A 15,280-nucleotide genomic window follows, 5' to 3' on the forward strand; every position below is an offset into this window, starting at 1 on the left:
TGCAATAAGCACTGCATACACATCTCGCAGGATCACAGGAGAGGGGAGGTGGGACGGCACCTCGGGAGCTCGCTGCCTCCCACCCCCTGCTCGAGCCGGCGGCCCAGGGCCTCGGCCAGGCAGCTTTTGGGTATCCCCACGAATGGAGATTCCACCCCCAAAAGAGTCCTGATCATGTCAAGCACTTCACTGCCACCTGGAACCGACGAAAATCCGACTGGAATCTCTTGGCAGTGACCAGATCGAACGTGCAGATATCAGCAAGTGTGGGGAATCAAAAGCCCTGATCTCTTGGGTTGTTGTTTGTTTTTTTTCCTCCTCTTTTTGTTTTCCCAATATTCCCTAGGATCCCTTTTTTTAGTTTTTCTTTTTTTGCAAGTTGCCTACAGACATACAAAATTAATTCAAATATCTCCTACACCAAAGAGGATCTCCTTTGACTTTGTACTATCCATAAAAATATATGCTCGAAAATCTGCTTCTTCACAAAATATTTCATTTGCTTACTAAAATGAAATATAGAAACTGTCAAAATACGTATATAAACTCAATTTCAGCATCTGGAAAGATCACAATTTAGCTACAAAATATACCACCCATCTACCTGTTTGCAATAAAGTATTTGCTTACAAAGATACCATTGCTTTGCAAAATATCACCTACCTTACAAAATCAGCCCGGCAATGTTGCACTGCTTTCAGCATAGAAACCCTATATTAGAACCTCAGTAACCCTTTGGTATACATCTTCCACTTGTGTGTTTTAGCATTTGGTTTCAACGTCCCAAAGCACAGAAGAGCCTCCAGGCAGAAGCAGCAACGAGTGTTTCATTGTGTTTATAGGCAGCACGTGGTTGTTTCTCAATTCTAGGTGTTTCCCATGCCCAGCAACTAAGAGCAACCTATTGTGAAATCATTCTTCAGCTCTTCTTCACCAGTACTTGCTCTTCCACGCTGCACTAGGGAATAACTGGATGCGTTGAGTCCTCTTAGGGCAAGCCAACACCTTTCACATGCCTCGGACATGGTCAGGACTCGGCCTCTGGCTGCTTGCTGCAGCTCCTTCCCAAATGCGATCAACACAGCAAAGGTTGAAAAGAAAACCCCAACTTTTGTAACTCAGCTGAGAAAGAGGAAACGTGATTGATACCTCGAGCGAAGCAGGAGCTCCTGGTTAGCGTCTGCGCCCGTAACGAACAACCGCCAGCTTCAACCAAACCTATTTACATACAAAGAACTGAAAGCAAAAGAACTGGGAAAGAATAAAAGAGTAAGAAATCAAAACATAAACTGGTTATAAATGTTCCTACTAATGTCCACTATGGCAAGGATTCCACGTCATCCACTGTAACCAACTACTGCCTCCGTTACAAGAGGTACGGGAAGGAACTCTACCCGCCTGCCCTGTAAAACGGGACCGTCCTTTACTGTCGGTGCAATCGTGACTTCAGAACGTTTCCAGTTGTGCCAGCAGGGATTTTGGGTGAGGTTTTCCTGTTTCCTTTCTTGTACTTTGTCACCAAATAAAATCTCCAGAGTCTTGAAGCTGTGAAATCTAGGTAGAAAAGTTTCAATTTTTGACCTTTCGTCTAGAGGTTAAAAAATCCCGTATAAAAAAAAAAGAATTTCTCCTCTGAAATGTAAAGAGTCCAAAGTTTCACCTCCTTTTCTTACACGCTTTTATGACAGTAAAGATCTTTCAAAGTTTTTAACTCTTCAATGAGAGTTTTGTTCTGGTTTTCCAGGACCGCAACTCGATTTTCCAGGCATTTCACGTACTCCTTCTTCTTTCTACGGCATTCTCGAGCAGCTTCTCTGGAACACACAAGCAGAAGGGATTGCTGAGTTTAGAGCTGGGATGTTTCTGCCTCCTGCATGTGGTGATGCTGACCACTATGAGAGGAGGGAGCTGGCAGTGTCATTGTGAACAGCATGGGCTGGAAAGCGCATGATGTGTCCTGGGCTGCATCAAAAGGAGCGTGACCAGCAGGCCCAAGGAGGTGATCCTGCCCCTCTGCTCTGCTCTTGTGAGGCCTCACCTGCAGCATTGTGTGCAGTTCTGGTGTCCTCAACACAAAAAAGACATGGAACTGTTGGAACAAGCCCAGAGGAGGCCACGAGGATGAGCAGGGGCTGGAGCACCTCCTGTATGAAGACAGGGTGAGGAAGTTGGGGCTGTTCAGCCTGGAGAAGAGGAGGCTGCATGGAGACCTCAGAGCAGCTGAAGGGGATCTATAGGGATGCTGGGGAGGGACTCTTCATTAGGGACTGCAGTGACAGGACAAGGGGTAACGGGTTCAAACTGAAACAGGGGAAGTTTAGAGTGGATCTAAGGAGGAAATTCTTTGCTGTGAGGGTGCTGAGGCACTGGAATGGGTTGCCCAGGGAGGTTGGGAATGCTCCATTCCTGGCAGTGTTCAAGGCCAGGCTGGACAGAGCCTTGGGTGACCTGGTTTAGTGTGAGATGTCCCTGCCCATGGCGGGGGGTTGGAACTGGATGAGCTTCAGGTCCTTTCCAACCCTAACTATTCTATGATTCTATTCTATAGGCAGACAGCATGAAATTGGTACCACGTGTGGCAGCCAATCTGCAGGGAAAACCCAATTCGTTTTCTCCAAGCTGCGCAGGACAGAACACGGGGCACGTTTTGGCCTGAATTCCCTACTTTTCAGTGGACAATTCACCCTTCAGTGAGGGGACAATCAGTAATATTAGTTTGCAGGATGCAGTTTGCCCTTTGAGGATGCCTTTCAGCACATGAAATACCAACCCCCCAGCAGCCCACGTGCAGTCCCCTACCTGTTCTTCATCAGCCGTATCTCTCGTTTCAACTGTGGGTCATCCGTCTTACTCGTCTGCGACGTCAGGGTGACAGGAGATGTCATCACCACGGTCTGGGGCAGGGAGGTGGTGGTCGGGGTGGTGCGGATCTGGTAGGTCTGCATGTCCCCAGAGGCAGCTGTTGGGAGAAGAGCACAGGACATCAGCACGTGGCCGGGTCGGACTCGCGTTAAGGCTAACGTCACACCGCTTCCAGAGGCTGTACTCACTCTGCACCACCACCTGGTTGCTGGGGACAAGGATCTGTTGCCCATCCGATGTCTGGGCATACTGCAGGATCGTCGTGCCAGGCTGAGCACCACCAGCGTTGGCCATCGTCAGTGTCTGCAGACCCTGCACGCCGTCAGCGCCCGGGCTGGCCAGCTGCAAGCCATTGGCAGCAATGGCAACTTGAAAGGAAAAGGAACTCGCTCAACAACCTTTGTACAGAGTGAAATACAAAGGCAGGGCAGCCTGGAGAAGAGAAGGCTCCTCAAGGGGAGACCTGAGAGCAGCTCCAGAGCCTAAAGGGGCTGCAGGAAACCCAGAGAGGGGCTTTGGACAAGGGCCTGTAGGGACAGGCCAAGGGGAATGGCTTGAAGCTGCCAGAGGGGAGACTGAGATGAGCTCTTAGGCAGAAGCTCTTCCCTGTGAGGGTGCTGAGGCGCTGGCACAGGGTGCCCAGAGAAGCTGTGGCTGCCCCATCCCTGGCAGTGTTCAAGGCCAGGTTGGACACAGGGGCTTGGAGCAAGCTGCTCCAGTGGAAGGGGTCCCTGCCCGTGGCAGGGGTTGCAGCTGGAGGAGCATCCAGCTCAGAGAACAGGGATGGAGAGGACGTGCTCCAGTTGTGCTTTGGGGTAAAATCAAAGGAACAAATTGCTTCCTTACTGATAGCACAGGAACAGCCTTTGGTGTGGCTTTGTGATATATATAATGGTATCTTCACTTATCTTAGGTTTTGGACTAGCTCTAACACTAGAACACTGCCATGCATTTCATAACAACATCCTCTGAATGTCTTAAATGAGCAAAAAAGAAAAGATAAAAGCCCTGAGTTTATCTGGAGCCTTGAGATACCAGTCTGCTTCCATCCACAGGACTGTTACTAACTGTTAAACAAATAACCAAACCTTTTGAGTTTCATCTTGCTCCGATATATACCACAAAGAGAATCTGTATTTTGAAGGAAGCTGAATAAAATGTGTCCAGCTAGGCACATGTTTCGTGGTAACTTACTGTACTGCCCAGTGCTTGTCTGGTAGATGGGTGTGGGAACGGACATAGATGTAACAGTAGAGACCCCAGGACTCTCCTCATCTCCTTTTCTGTCACGTGTATCTTCAGAAGAAAGATCCTTCAGGATTTTCCTATGAAAGAGAAGTTTCTCAGTTCTAAACCTAGGGAAAAAAATCACTGCACGGTGACAAACCTGCCCCGTTTACAGCACATTTCAGTCACCCCCAGCAAGCTGGGTGCTGAACACCAGCACTGCAGCTGCATCATGGCACTGGAGGGAAAGCTGCATCAGAGTTTCCACCATAAACCTCTTCCAGGGATATGTCAGTGGGCTGTTGAGAGCTATCTTCTGATTTACAACTTGGTCTTTATGTCTCTCAAGAATAGGCTTTCGTTATCCAGTTACACCCAGTTTGCTCTGCCTGGTGTCAGAATAAGCTAAAAAGGGTAGATTACTATAGAAAAGTTTAACCACCTGCTCTGTCAGTACACAGGAACTTTACTTTTCCCTGCATTTAATGCAGCTCTTGCACAGCTCCTCACACAGCCTGTGTCCTGTGTAACAAGACCCTATGAAAACAGACACATCTCTCTTTATAAGAGCCACCAAGGGAAGTGTGAATTTTATATGTTTTACCCCAGGCCAAATCATGATTTAGTGGCAGTTCCATGAAGAGAAAAGCAGAACTGAGAACTCCTGATCCCAAACCTGCAGGGTAACCAGCTCTCCTTCAGAAGCTCTGCTTACACCTCCTGGTTTCCTATCCTGAGGAGTCAGAATTGCTCTTTTCCCCCACTGTTTTTGACTGCAGGCAAAACAGTCAAATCCCTCTGAAATCGTTTGTCTCGATGCATAGCTCAAAAGGAGACCAAACCATCAGAAAGCACTAAGAAGAGCAAACAGTCAAGAACTAGATTGGATCTAAGGAGGAAATTCTTTCCTGTGAGGGTGCTGAGGCACTGGAATGGGTTGCTCAGGGAGGTTGGGAATGCTCCATCCCTGGCAGTGCTCAAGACCAGGTTGGATGAGGCCTTGGATGATGTGGTTTATGTGAGGTGTCCCTGCCCATGGCAGGGGGGCTGGAACTGGGTGATCTTAAGGTCCTTTCCAACCCAAACTATTCTATGATTCTATAACTGAAAAGCAGTGGCAGAAGCAGGACTGGGGAGCATCCCCCAAATGTCTACTGCATGCAACAGGCCCAGTGCATGTTTCAAGAGAAAGAAAACAGAATATAGGAAGCTATTGAAAGAAGTTGCTCTTTTGGTCTCAAATAAAAGGTACAAAAGCTACTCCCTGCTGGACTTACCGGTAGGAAGGACGGCGAGCTAAGATGCCTCGAGCTTTCTGTGAGGAGCCTATGCTATCTGATGAATCCTGAGAATCTTCACTCTCAGACAAAGAAGAGACCTAAAAGAGACAAGCAATGGGGTTATCTGGCACACTGCAACCGAAACCCCCGCATGAGGTTACACACTGTACTCGTGTACCAGCTAAAGCTGCTTGAACACTACACAAGTGCAGCTGATTACAAAGAGAGAAACCCAAAAAAAAGGGGATTTCTAGTTTCAGTGTTTTCAGCTATTTGTAGCAATTATCAGAGATTGTCAGTGAGGTCCTAATGACACAAATCCCCTCTCCTCCCCCCCAAAAAAGAAAGCTCCCAAACTCTTTTATCCCATTAAAAGCTGGTAAACGCCCACTATTTGAAGGCAGCTGTTTTAGCTGGATCAAACTGTGGGATTAATCAAGCCAGGGTGAAGAAACAGGAATGGTTTCTTTCCATACACATCACACAAGCCAAACTATCTTATCAGCTGATGAATAGGTGAGCCGCTCCCACACATCAATTGGTCTGAGGCGCTGGTGGGAAAGGAAAGAACAGCATTTATGTATGGAGACAAACATATAAGGCACCTGAAACCTTTGTGCAGACAGAAGAGCAGTGCATTTTGCTGCTGGGAATGGAAGAGTCAACTGAAAAGACCATTTAAGGCAGCGGGGAGTAAGAGTGCAAAGTGTTATCTATGGTTTTCTCCTTATTCCACTGTGTCCCCAGCCAGCTGGCAAGAGCTCTCTTGTCTCTGATGCTCCTTATTAAATACAAGCCAACAGAACATTCACTTGTACTTATGTGTGTGTCAGCAACAACAAGGCAGGAAGAATGCAAACAGCTCTGGGAAAAGCAACCCTCAGCTGCTGTTACAGAGGCAGGAGCGAGTTCCCATCAGAAAGCTCCTCCTGTGCTATTTTTCCTCCCCACCTTTGGGCAACAAGGTCAAAGTGTTCATAAATGACAGGGAAAGAAAGGAAAGAGCTCAGTCAGTGGGGACCCTGCCGCTAGAACACCATGATAGGAGAGGGGTGACTGGAGACTCAAGGAACCACAACCTACTGCAGCAGCCACTTGGCTGCTCTCAGCAAAGTGGAAGGTGTTTTCCATGCTCTGATGTTATGGGAACAATGAGGGCTGAAAACGCATTACAGGTTTCCTTTCCAAGGTTTATCACTTTAATGTTGTACGAAGAGATAAGCACAGTACAAAAGGATCAGGGACGAATCAATGCCTTTTAGCCCAGTTCTTGCAGGCATTTGGCTGAGCAGTGCAGTTGCTGCAGTTTAACTCCAATGCTGGGCTGTCCTGAGGGCTCTCTGCAGCCAAGAACCGACTGAAGCAGTAACAGGCTCGCCTGTGAACTCCCTGAGGCACACGAGCACGAGAAACAAGCAGAATCCTCAGTACCACAGAAAGGGAGTTCAAGTGTACAGGAGGGGAGCAAGGACCAGCTCATGCACCCCCATTCAGGTCCCCCTTTTCCTAACACACGGTTTAATTCACTTGGTCATTCCACACTCTCCTCGTCTGGGTATTACAACACACTGGTTGCAATGTCTGTTAAGAGCACTACGTAGAGCACTGTGGGTTTGTTTGGGGGGGGGATTACGAAGGGAGGCAATGTCAAATAGTTTCATTTCCACTCCAAAGGCAATTTTAGCATCACAAGTCATTTCAGGCCTCAAGAAACCATTAAGAACAACATATCCCCTAAATTCTGTCACTTGCCTACTCACTGTCTCTTACAGCAGAGCCAGCCAGGCTGCGCCGTGGCAGAGCTAGCCAAGGCAGGCAAGCCTTTACAAGTCCTCTCACCTACAGAAAACAGGATCCTTGGTTATTTAACAGACATTCTGTACCTACCTGCACGGTTTGCACCTGAGGTGAGTGGATTACAGAAGAGGACTGAGCTGTCTGAATGACTCCCTGGACCTGGACTTGCTCTCCAGGAAGCTGAACGACTGTCAGGGGTGCAGGACCTCTTAGAGACATCTACAACAAAGCAAAGAATCATTACCACAAGCGTTTGTGCCACAGGATCCACAAAGTGCATCTACATGTAGGAAAACGAGGGGAGAACATGCATTAGCAGAAGCTTCTTTCAAGTCTAATTAAGTCATAAAGATATCCTTTAAAGATGCACATTTCTGAGATAGGTATCTGCATCCAAAAAAGCCTGTTTCATCAGTTACACGTTTGCCTTAGGGGGGAAATCAAATACACAGCATTATGTGCAGATGATTCAAATGCTGCAGCTTTTAATATGTGCAGCTGTAAATGAACCACAACTTAGACAAGCAGGAACAGAAGTGCCTAATAAGTAGCCTCCATTCTCACGAAAGTTAATGGGAATTCAGGGCACTAAAACCTAAATGGAGGTGAAAGGACCCACAAGACTGAGGGCTTAGGACAGGTCAGACTTACAGCACTCCAGTGATGCAGAAGGCAGCCTGAATAATGCACAGATTTGGTGGTCTTGGAGTTACTGTTTTTAAAGCAAGCAGTACGAGGCCATGGTTCAAAGATTTCACACCGAAGAAATCACAAGAGTGAAGCATAGCAAAAGCTGACCCAGCTACTTAGAAAGTTCAAGGCACAAGGGCTGTAACTAGAGGGAGATAAAAGGCAACTGGAGGAGATAAGGTGTGCAGGCTCTGGACAAGGAAGAACAAAGAGCAGGGTTTTGCAAATCACACCAACAGCATCTGCTCTTTCATGGTTTAAAACTATCCATTTCAATGCGTGCTGTGGCTGGGATCTAGGTTTAACTGGCAAGAAAAGCTGAACGTTACTGCTAGCCCTATAGAAAATGCTTCTTCCATTCCAGATTTGCATTTCTGATGTTGAACTTTGCAGTTAAAAACTGATTCAAGCTCATACACGCAGAAGCATGAATGAACAACCCTTTCCCTCACCAACTGTCTTCACTACTTTTATTAATCTGAAATAGAGGACAAGATGAAGGGACCATTACAACTCACACTGCTAACTGTCCATTTAATATTACTTTCTGTACCATACATTAAGTTACACATTGGCACCTTTATACAAAAGCAGAGCAGAAAACCAGCTTTGGAGCAAACAGCAGGACGTTTGCTGGTCTTCTACCCTGTCTTTGCCTCAGGAAGTACCTAAATCCTGCATCAAAATCCAAGCTGCCTCCGCAGGGTGACCAGGGGATGAGCTGAAAAGTGTTCTTCAGGGCTGGGAGCAGAGCGCCTGGACAGAGATGCTCTTTCCAATGCAGAAAGTGGAATCAGGAGGAATTCAGGCTAAAGCTTTGAAAGGGAAGTTACTTTTATGTCACATTTCTGACTTCGTAAGATTTATTGCATGAAATGTATTCACGTTGGGCTAAAATCCAAGTGTTTCCATGGTGCTGAGCACCCAGGATTGCCATTACTACAAAAGGAGCTATAAATACTTCTTCAGAAAGAAATGAAAATCAGCTCCTCGATTCATCACTGAGCAGCCCCCTTATGTTGGGTCAACAAGGCTTTCAAAGGAGGCACAGCTCACTTTGTACAAGCACGCTTCATTCTGGCCTTTTGGGTACAAGCCATTTGGGGTCATCCATCACCAACCAGATCCATTCCTCTCAACTTTCTTTTGTTCTTTCTTCTCTGTGCGTTTCTAGGAGTCAAGAATCCCTACAGTTTGTAGTACCTAAAAAACCAGCTCTTAGCTACCTCAAATGTGTGCTGAGATTTGGCCCAGGCTTTACCTGTTGAGCAATATGAGAGAGCTGAGCTGCCTGTAGTGTTGTACCTTGTACAGCTGACGTTTGTGAAGGCGACACTGAACTGGTACTGCTGCTCTTGTGCACCTCTTCCATAATCAACTGCAAGAAAAGCAAGGGGTTCCATTCAGTTCATGAGAAACGTGACCACCAGATGGGTGCCCAGCTTCCAGGGTTACTTTACAGGCTCTCTGTGCATAAAGCTTTGAGTCAGACATTTCATGCTCTCCCAGGAGCACGAGGGGAAGGCCACGGTGGGTCCTTTCCATGGACTCGCCCTGAGGCCTCAGAGCAGCACAAATCCCTGCTTGGAACAGGGAACTGTGTTCCCCTGACCACCACCTGCATCCAAGCCTCTGTCAGCACCGGGGCAGCCATCTGCTGTCACATGTATTGACTGAATTTCCTGTTTTCTTCCTAAAAATAAAGTCAAGTCATGAGGTTTAGGAAGACAACCGAGATAAAGCATTGCTACTAAAGACTGCCTTGCTGTAAGGAAAAGAGTTCCCCAAAATATGTTATCCAAGCTACCAGCCAAACCTATCTGAAACCATCTGAAGGGGTGCAAAGCCAGACCAGGGATTCCAATCAAAGCAGAGAGCACACAGGTTTGAGTTTTAAACCCTGCGGCAGTCACTGGGTCTCCATGCAATCCAGTCACATTGCTGTCATTCCAATGACTTCCTATTTACCTGTTCAACATCTTGGCATCACCCCCCCTCTGACAGTGGGGGATACAGGGATGTTAAACGCATGCTTTGGGCTGGCGGAGGTGGGGGGGGACCAGCCTGGAGCATTACGAGATGCTGGGTGAGCGTTCAACGTTTTGTCACAGGAGGTTTGAAGCTGTTGAAGGGACAGTTGCTATGAGACTGGAAATTACAGCTCCTTCTGTGGAAACGTGAGTCATTGCTTTTTCCCTACCGAGATCAACCACAGCTCTCGCCGCCTGACGTCGGCTCGGGGAGGGGGGGAAAGTCAACGGACACCAAGACCAGAACCTTGCTCTTGCAATCCTCACTCCCCTCCCACTCGAGGAAGTTACTAATCCAGAACTCTGTGGAGGCAAACCTCATGGCTGGGTGACACATGAAGCCATAGCATGGAACAAACGTCCTCCAGCACATGATCCAGCTTCCCAACGTACTTATGTCCATGCACGTAAACCAGTTTGCCCACAGTAAAAATGAGGGCTTCGCCCTGCAATAAGAGCTCACAGGAGCCAGGCAGTGCTTCAGCTGTTCCCAGCTTCTGGAATCCCTCAGCTTAATCAAAACGATCTCAGCTTATCACGTTGCTGCTGGTGCTAATGCAAGGGTCAGGAGCGTGAATCAGAGCCTGACACCCAGCTCCAGGGGGAGTGGAGCGATGGGATTCCAACAGTTGCTTTTTCCAGCTGCTGCAGAGCCCACCTGAACATCAGGAAATCTGACTGGGGCTTTTTATTTGCTCATTCCTTTGTTAAGGAATGGGAGCTGGGATCTAAAGTAATTCCCCACAATCCCAGGCTGGTTTGGGTTGAAGGGAGCTTAAAGCTCCTCCAGCTCCAACCCCAACCCCTTCCACTAGAGCAGCTTGCTCCAAGCCCCTGTGTCCAACCTGGCCTTGAGCACTGCCAGGGATGGGGCAGCCACAGCTTCTCTGGGCACCCTGTGCCAGCGCCTCAGCACCCTCCCAGGGAAGAGCTTCTGCCTAAGAGCTCATCTCAGTCTCCCCTCGGGCAGGTTCAAGCCATTCCCCTTGGCCTGTCCCTACATCCCTTGTCCCAAGCCCCTCTCTGGGTTTCCTGCAGCCCCTTGAGGCACTGGAGCTGCTCTCAGGTCTCCCCTTGAGGAGCCTTCTCTTCTCCAGGCTGCCCCAGCCCAGCTCTCTCTGCCTGTCATTTAAACATACTGAAGCTATAAAGGATAAAGAGCAGAACCAACAACAAGCACAAAGAAGGGACATGATTCCGCATCCCCTCTAAGCTGCTTTAGCTTCTTATGAAGGACAATTACCTTTTGTACCCCTGCAAAGGGAGACCTGGCAAGTGTCACAAGTAAACAGGGCACTGTCAAACTGAAATCCAGTCAACAGCAGAAACGAACACACGTTTCCAGTGCGACAGAAACACCCCGGTCATTTCTGTAGTGCTAAACCACACGCTGCCTTCCCCTCTCTTACTGGTTTGCTCTGCTTTCTCGTCCCAGGAAGGACTGGAAACAGCAGCAAGATCGACTGCAAGAAACAATGAAACCAACAGATATGAAACCACCCAAAGATATGAAACAAAGCAGGGGCAAAGCACAAAGGGTTTTGCTGCTCTTTCTCTCCGAGGCGTGAAGTCCTGCTTACAGGAATCAAAGGTAAAGCATCTCCCATGGTAAACTTGATGCTCAAGTTTCCTTCATCTTTGCTTCCTCTGTAATATCGGGCTAAGCATTAACCCAACACCTACTGATTCAGTGAAAGGGTATTAATAAGGTATTAAGGGTTAGCAAGTGATTGTAACAAGGTGTCAATGACGACTGCATCTCATCCTCCAGCGAGTAAAGGAGGTGCAAGCACACTCTGGCCCCTGTCCCACAAGAAGACTCAACACGCCTCTACCCTGTTAAAACAACCCCTTTACCTGGAAAACCATGGCTTTCCCTTTGGAATGGCTGCCTGTGAACACCCTCCACCAGCCAGGGCCAATGGAGACCTCCAACCTGCAAGTCCTCAGCACCAAAGATGGAAACTGCAGCGGGGCTTCATCATTTTACACAGTTACAAGCACTTTCAACACCAGCACATGTCTAGCTGAAACCAGCTGCATAGTTTTGGGGTGAAAGAAGAGTTTTCCATGTCACAGAGCGCAGGCAAGGGGGGAATTCATAAAAGCAGCACCCGATGATTTATTAGCCAGGGAATAACTGTGGTTCCAGCCTGCAGGAAAACCATTTAGTGAGCAGACAGGTATGGACGGTGCTTTTCAGAAGGAAATCAGTGCTCACAAGTAACTCAGCTGAAATGAAAGGGCCTATAGGGATGCTGGGGAGGGACTCTTCATTAGGGACTGCAGTGACAGGACAAGGGGTAACGGGTTCAAACTGAAACAGGGGAAGTTTAGAGTGGATCAAAGGAGGAAATTCTTTGCTGTGAGGGTGCTGAGGCACTGGAATGGGTTGCCCAGGGAGGTTGGGAATGCTCCATCCCTGGCAGTGTTCAAGGCCAGGTTGGATGAAGCCTTGGGTGTCCTGGTTTAGTGGGAGGTGTCCCTGCCCTTGGCAGGGGGCTGGAACTGGATGAGCTTCAGGTCCTTTCCAACCCAAACCATTCCATGCTGATATGAAAGGATTCTGCAAGAGCATCATCGGGAAGCGGGGTCTGAAGGGCTCTGCATCACCTCTCTCCAGCCAAAGAAACACTGGAGCTTCAAACACTTCTTCCCTTTAGGCAGGAACAGGAACCTTGCCTTTCACTGTGGGCAAGCTGAAGCCCACAGGCCCCCTCCTAATGCGATGCTCCTCCGGTTGAACCACCCCTCAAGGACCACAAAGCCAAACCTAAAGGGCTGAGGAAGCTCCATTCAAAGAGAAGAAACCCGAGGCCCCTGCTCTCCTGCCCTGCCCGGGGAGCTCCTGCCACAGGAGGCAAAGAGCAAGCAGGTGGGATCTAAAGGCAGGCAAAGGGAAGCGAGCACCAAAGGAAGGCACCAAGTCCTCTTCTGCCCTTTCAACCTAGCAGAGGAAAGGTCTCAGTGGTGTCTGGGTGCTGAAACACAGCAAGAGGCAACCGAGGTTTGGGGGTTCTTTTTAGGACTTTGTAAAGTCTTAAAGTATTATAAGTATTGTATTTATTAACTTTTATATCATTTCTATATCTTGTAATTTATGTTATTTATATATTATTAAATATTATAGAATATATATTTATAAAGACCTAAAGGATTGTAAATATTATATTTACTATTTTTCACATAATTTCTGTATAATTTGTTATTTATACATTATAAATTATTGAATTTTATCAAATATATATTTTAAAGTCTTATTATATTTATTATATTTATGTATTTTTGTTTTATAATTTATATTATTAAAATTATTAAATATAAAATATATATTTATAAAGTCTTAAAGTATTATAAATACTATACTATATTTGATATGTCTATGCTTTTTAACGTATATGTTTTATTATCTATCACGTATTAACGATGATAAAATATAGATATTGATAAAGCCTTAAAGTATTATAAATACTATACTATATTTGATATGTCTATGCTTTATAACGTATATGTTTTATTATCTATCACCTATTATTAACTATGATAAAATATAGATATTGATAAAGCCTTAAAGTATTATAAATACTATATTTGATATGTCTATGCTTTATAATGTATATGTTTTATTACCACATATTATCAACCATTATAAAACATAGATATTGATAAAGCCTTAAAGTATTATAAATACTATATTTGATATGTCTATGCTTTATAATGTATATGTTTTATTACCACATATTATCAACCATTATAAAACATAGATATTGATAAAGCCTTAAAGTATTATAAATGCTATATTATATTTGACCTGTCTATGCTTTATAACGTATATGTTTTATTATCTCCCACATATCATCAACCATTACAAACCACAGATACCGACAGAGCCTTAAACCATCCTCAAGGCCACACAATTCTACCCTTAAACGCCAACAGCCGAACTCCGACCCCCGAGCGCTCGGGGCCACCTGCGCGCTGCCCAGCCCGCTCGCTCGCTCGCTCGCTCCGGTTTGCCGTGCAGGCACCGGGGGAAGGTTCCCCCCGCCTGGGAACCCGTCGGAATTCCCGTTCTCTCCCCCCGGGCTTGGTGCAAGACCGAGGCAGGAGGCACCGCGTCCTCCCCGAGCCCGGTCCCGGTCCCGCTGGCTCCTTCCCATGGGTTCCCTTCCCCGCCCCAGCCCCTCCGGCGAGTGCCCCCTTCCCCGGCAGCCTCAGCCATGAAAGCCCGCGGGGTGCAGCGCACGGACACCACGGATCCCGCTGCCTGTCAAAGGGAGGTAGGGGCGCAGCCTCCATCAACAGCTTCCATCGCCCGGTACCCACCGCTCCCAGGGGCCAGGCCCGCTCTCCCCGCTCAGGGACCCCCGTTATCCCTTACACCCCCCCCCGGCGCTGCCCCTCACTGACAGCTCCGCGCCGGGCCCTGCCCGCTGACCCCCACACCGGCCCGGAGGCTCCTCCGCGGCGCCGACCGAGCCCCGAGGCCCAGTGAGGGCGGACGGGGGGAGGGTTGGAACGGAGGCGGCGGAGGAGCCTCGGGCCCGGGCCTGCAGCGGGGGAGCTGCCTGGCCGGGCCGGGCCTGGCCTGGCCGAGGCCCCGGAGCGGGGCCGGGATGGAAAGGGTCGGGCGGGCGGAGGGGAAGGGGGCGGCCTCCCCCGCAGCGGCGGAGCCCGCTCTTACCTCAGAGCCCCGCCGGGAGAGGAGGAACCGGAGCCGCGGCCGTGCCCGCCTCAGGAGAGCGGCGCCGGCGGCACCGTGGACACGGCCGGGCCGCGACCACCATAGAGTCCCCGCGGAGGCCTCGCCTCGCAGCGCCCACCATAGAGTTCCCTCCGCGCACAGCCCCGCCGCCGGAGGCTAGAGCGTCTACTGCCGGCACCGCCTCCGCGCCGCGCTTCCCGGACACGGGGATCATAGAGAGGCGGCGATAGAGCGGAGCCACCGGCACCACGACGCCTCTGCCGGGCCTCCCGCACCGCAGCGTTCCGGGGTTCCTCCGCGGCCGGGAGCACCCGCCGGGGCCTTCCCTTTCTCTCCCTCCCTCGGTGCCCTCCGGGAGCCGCGTTCCTTAGGAAGGGATTTCCGGCATTTCCTCCGCAAGGCACCGGTAACGCGGCCTGGGAGCGCTGAGGGTAGAGCCATGGGCGCCGGGTCGGGAAGGAGCTCGGGGGCATCCAGGGCCAGGGCCGGGCTGCGGAGCGGCCTCAGCCGGGACTGCGTTAGGGAGGGGACGGTTAAAGCTTCACCGCGCTCCTCGCCGGGTACCGGCTGTTGTGTTCCTTGGCCTACCGGGGCCAGGCTGCACCCAGCGCCTGCACGGGAGCAGAGGGACGGCGGAGCGGAGCGGAGCTCGGTGATGGGTTCTTGTGCACAGCTTCCCCTGCACACAG

General features: G+C 49.1%; 1 protein-coding gene across 2 annotated transcripts; it reads right to left on the minus strand.

Annotated features, from left to right (window-relative positions):
• Positions 1-1,545: 1,545 nt before the first annotated feature.
• Positions 1,546-14,715, minus strand: ATF1 (activating transcription factor 1). 2 transcript variants are annotated; one of them, XM_057413952.1, is made up of 8 exons: positions 14,710-14,715; positions 9,118-9,234; positions 7,257-7,385; positions 5,367-5,467; positions 4,057-4,187; positions 3,051-3,230; positions 2,800-2,959; positions 1,546-1,814 (listed from the first exon to the last, which is right to left on the minus strand). In XM_057413952.1, exons 1-8 carry the CDS (start codon positions 14,710-14,712, stop codon positions 1,670-1,672), a joined length of 966 nt encoding a protein of 321 aa, XP_057269935.1. In that variant the 5' UTR covers positions 14,713-14,715; the 3' UTR covers positions 1,546-1,669. The 2 variants fall into 2 exon arrangements, with proteins under 2 accessions (XP_057269935.1, XP_057269936.1); XM_057413953.1 differs by lacking the exon at positions 14,710-14,715 and having other exon boundaries at positions 9,162-9,283.
• Positions 14,716-15,280: the final 565 nt, after the last annotated feature.

Source organism: Pezoporus wallicus, unplaced genomic scaffold (assembly GCF_028554395.1).
Source record: "Pezoporus wallicus isolate ANWC-B61680 ecotype Strahan unplaced genomic scaffold, APGP_CSIRO_Pwel_v1 contig_1, whole genome shotgun sequence".
Lineage (NCBI taxonomy): Eukaryota > Metazoa > Chordata > Aves > Psittaciformes > Psittacidae > Pezoporus > Pezoporus wallicus.

What these genes read in the sequence shown, in the direction of transcription:
- ATF1 (XM_057413952.1), bottom strand. An exon ending in TCTCTCATATTGCTCAACAG is followed by an intron (nt 7,386 to 9,117) that starts GTAAAGCCTGGG and finishes GCTTTGTTGTAG; the next exon opens with ATGTCTCTAAGAGGTCCTGC. An exon ending in ATACGGCTGATGAAGAACAG is followed by an intron (nt 1,815 to 2,799) that starts GTAGGGGACTGC and finishes TGTGTGTTCCAG; the next exon opens with AGAAGCTGCTCGAGAATGCC.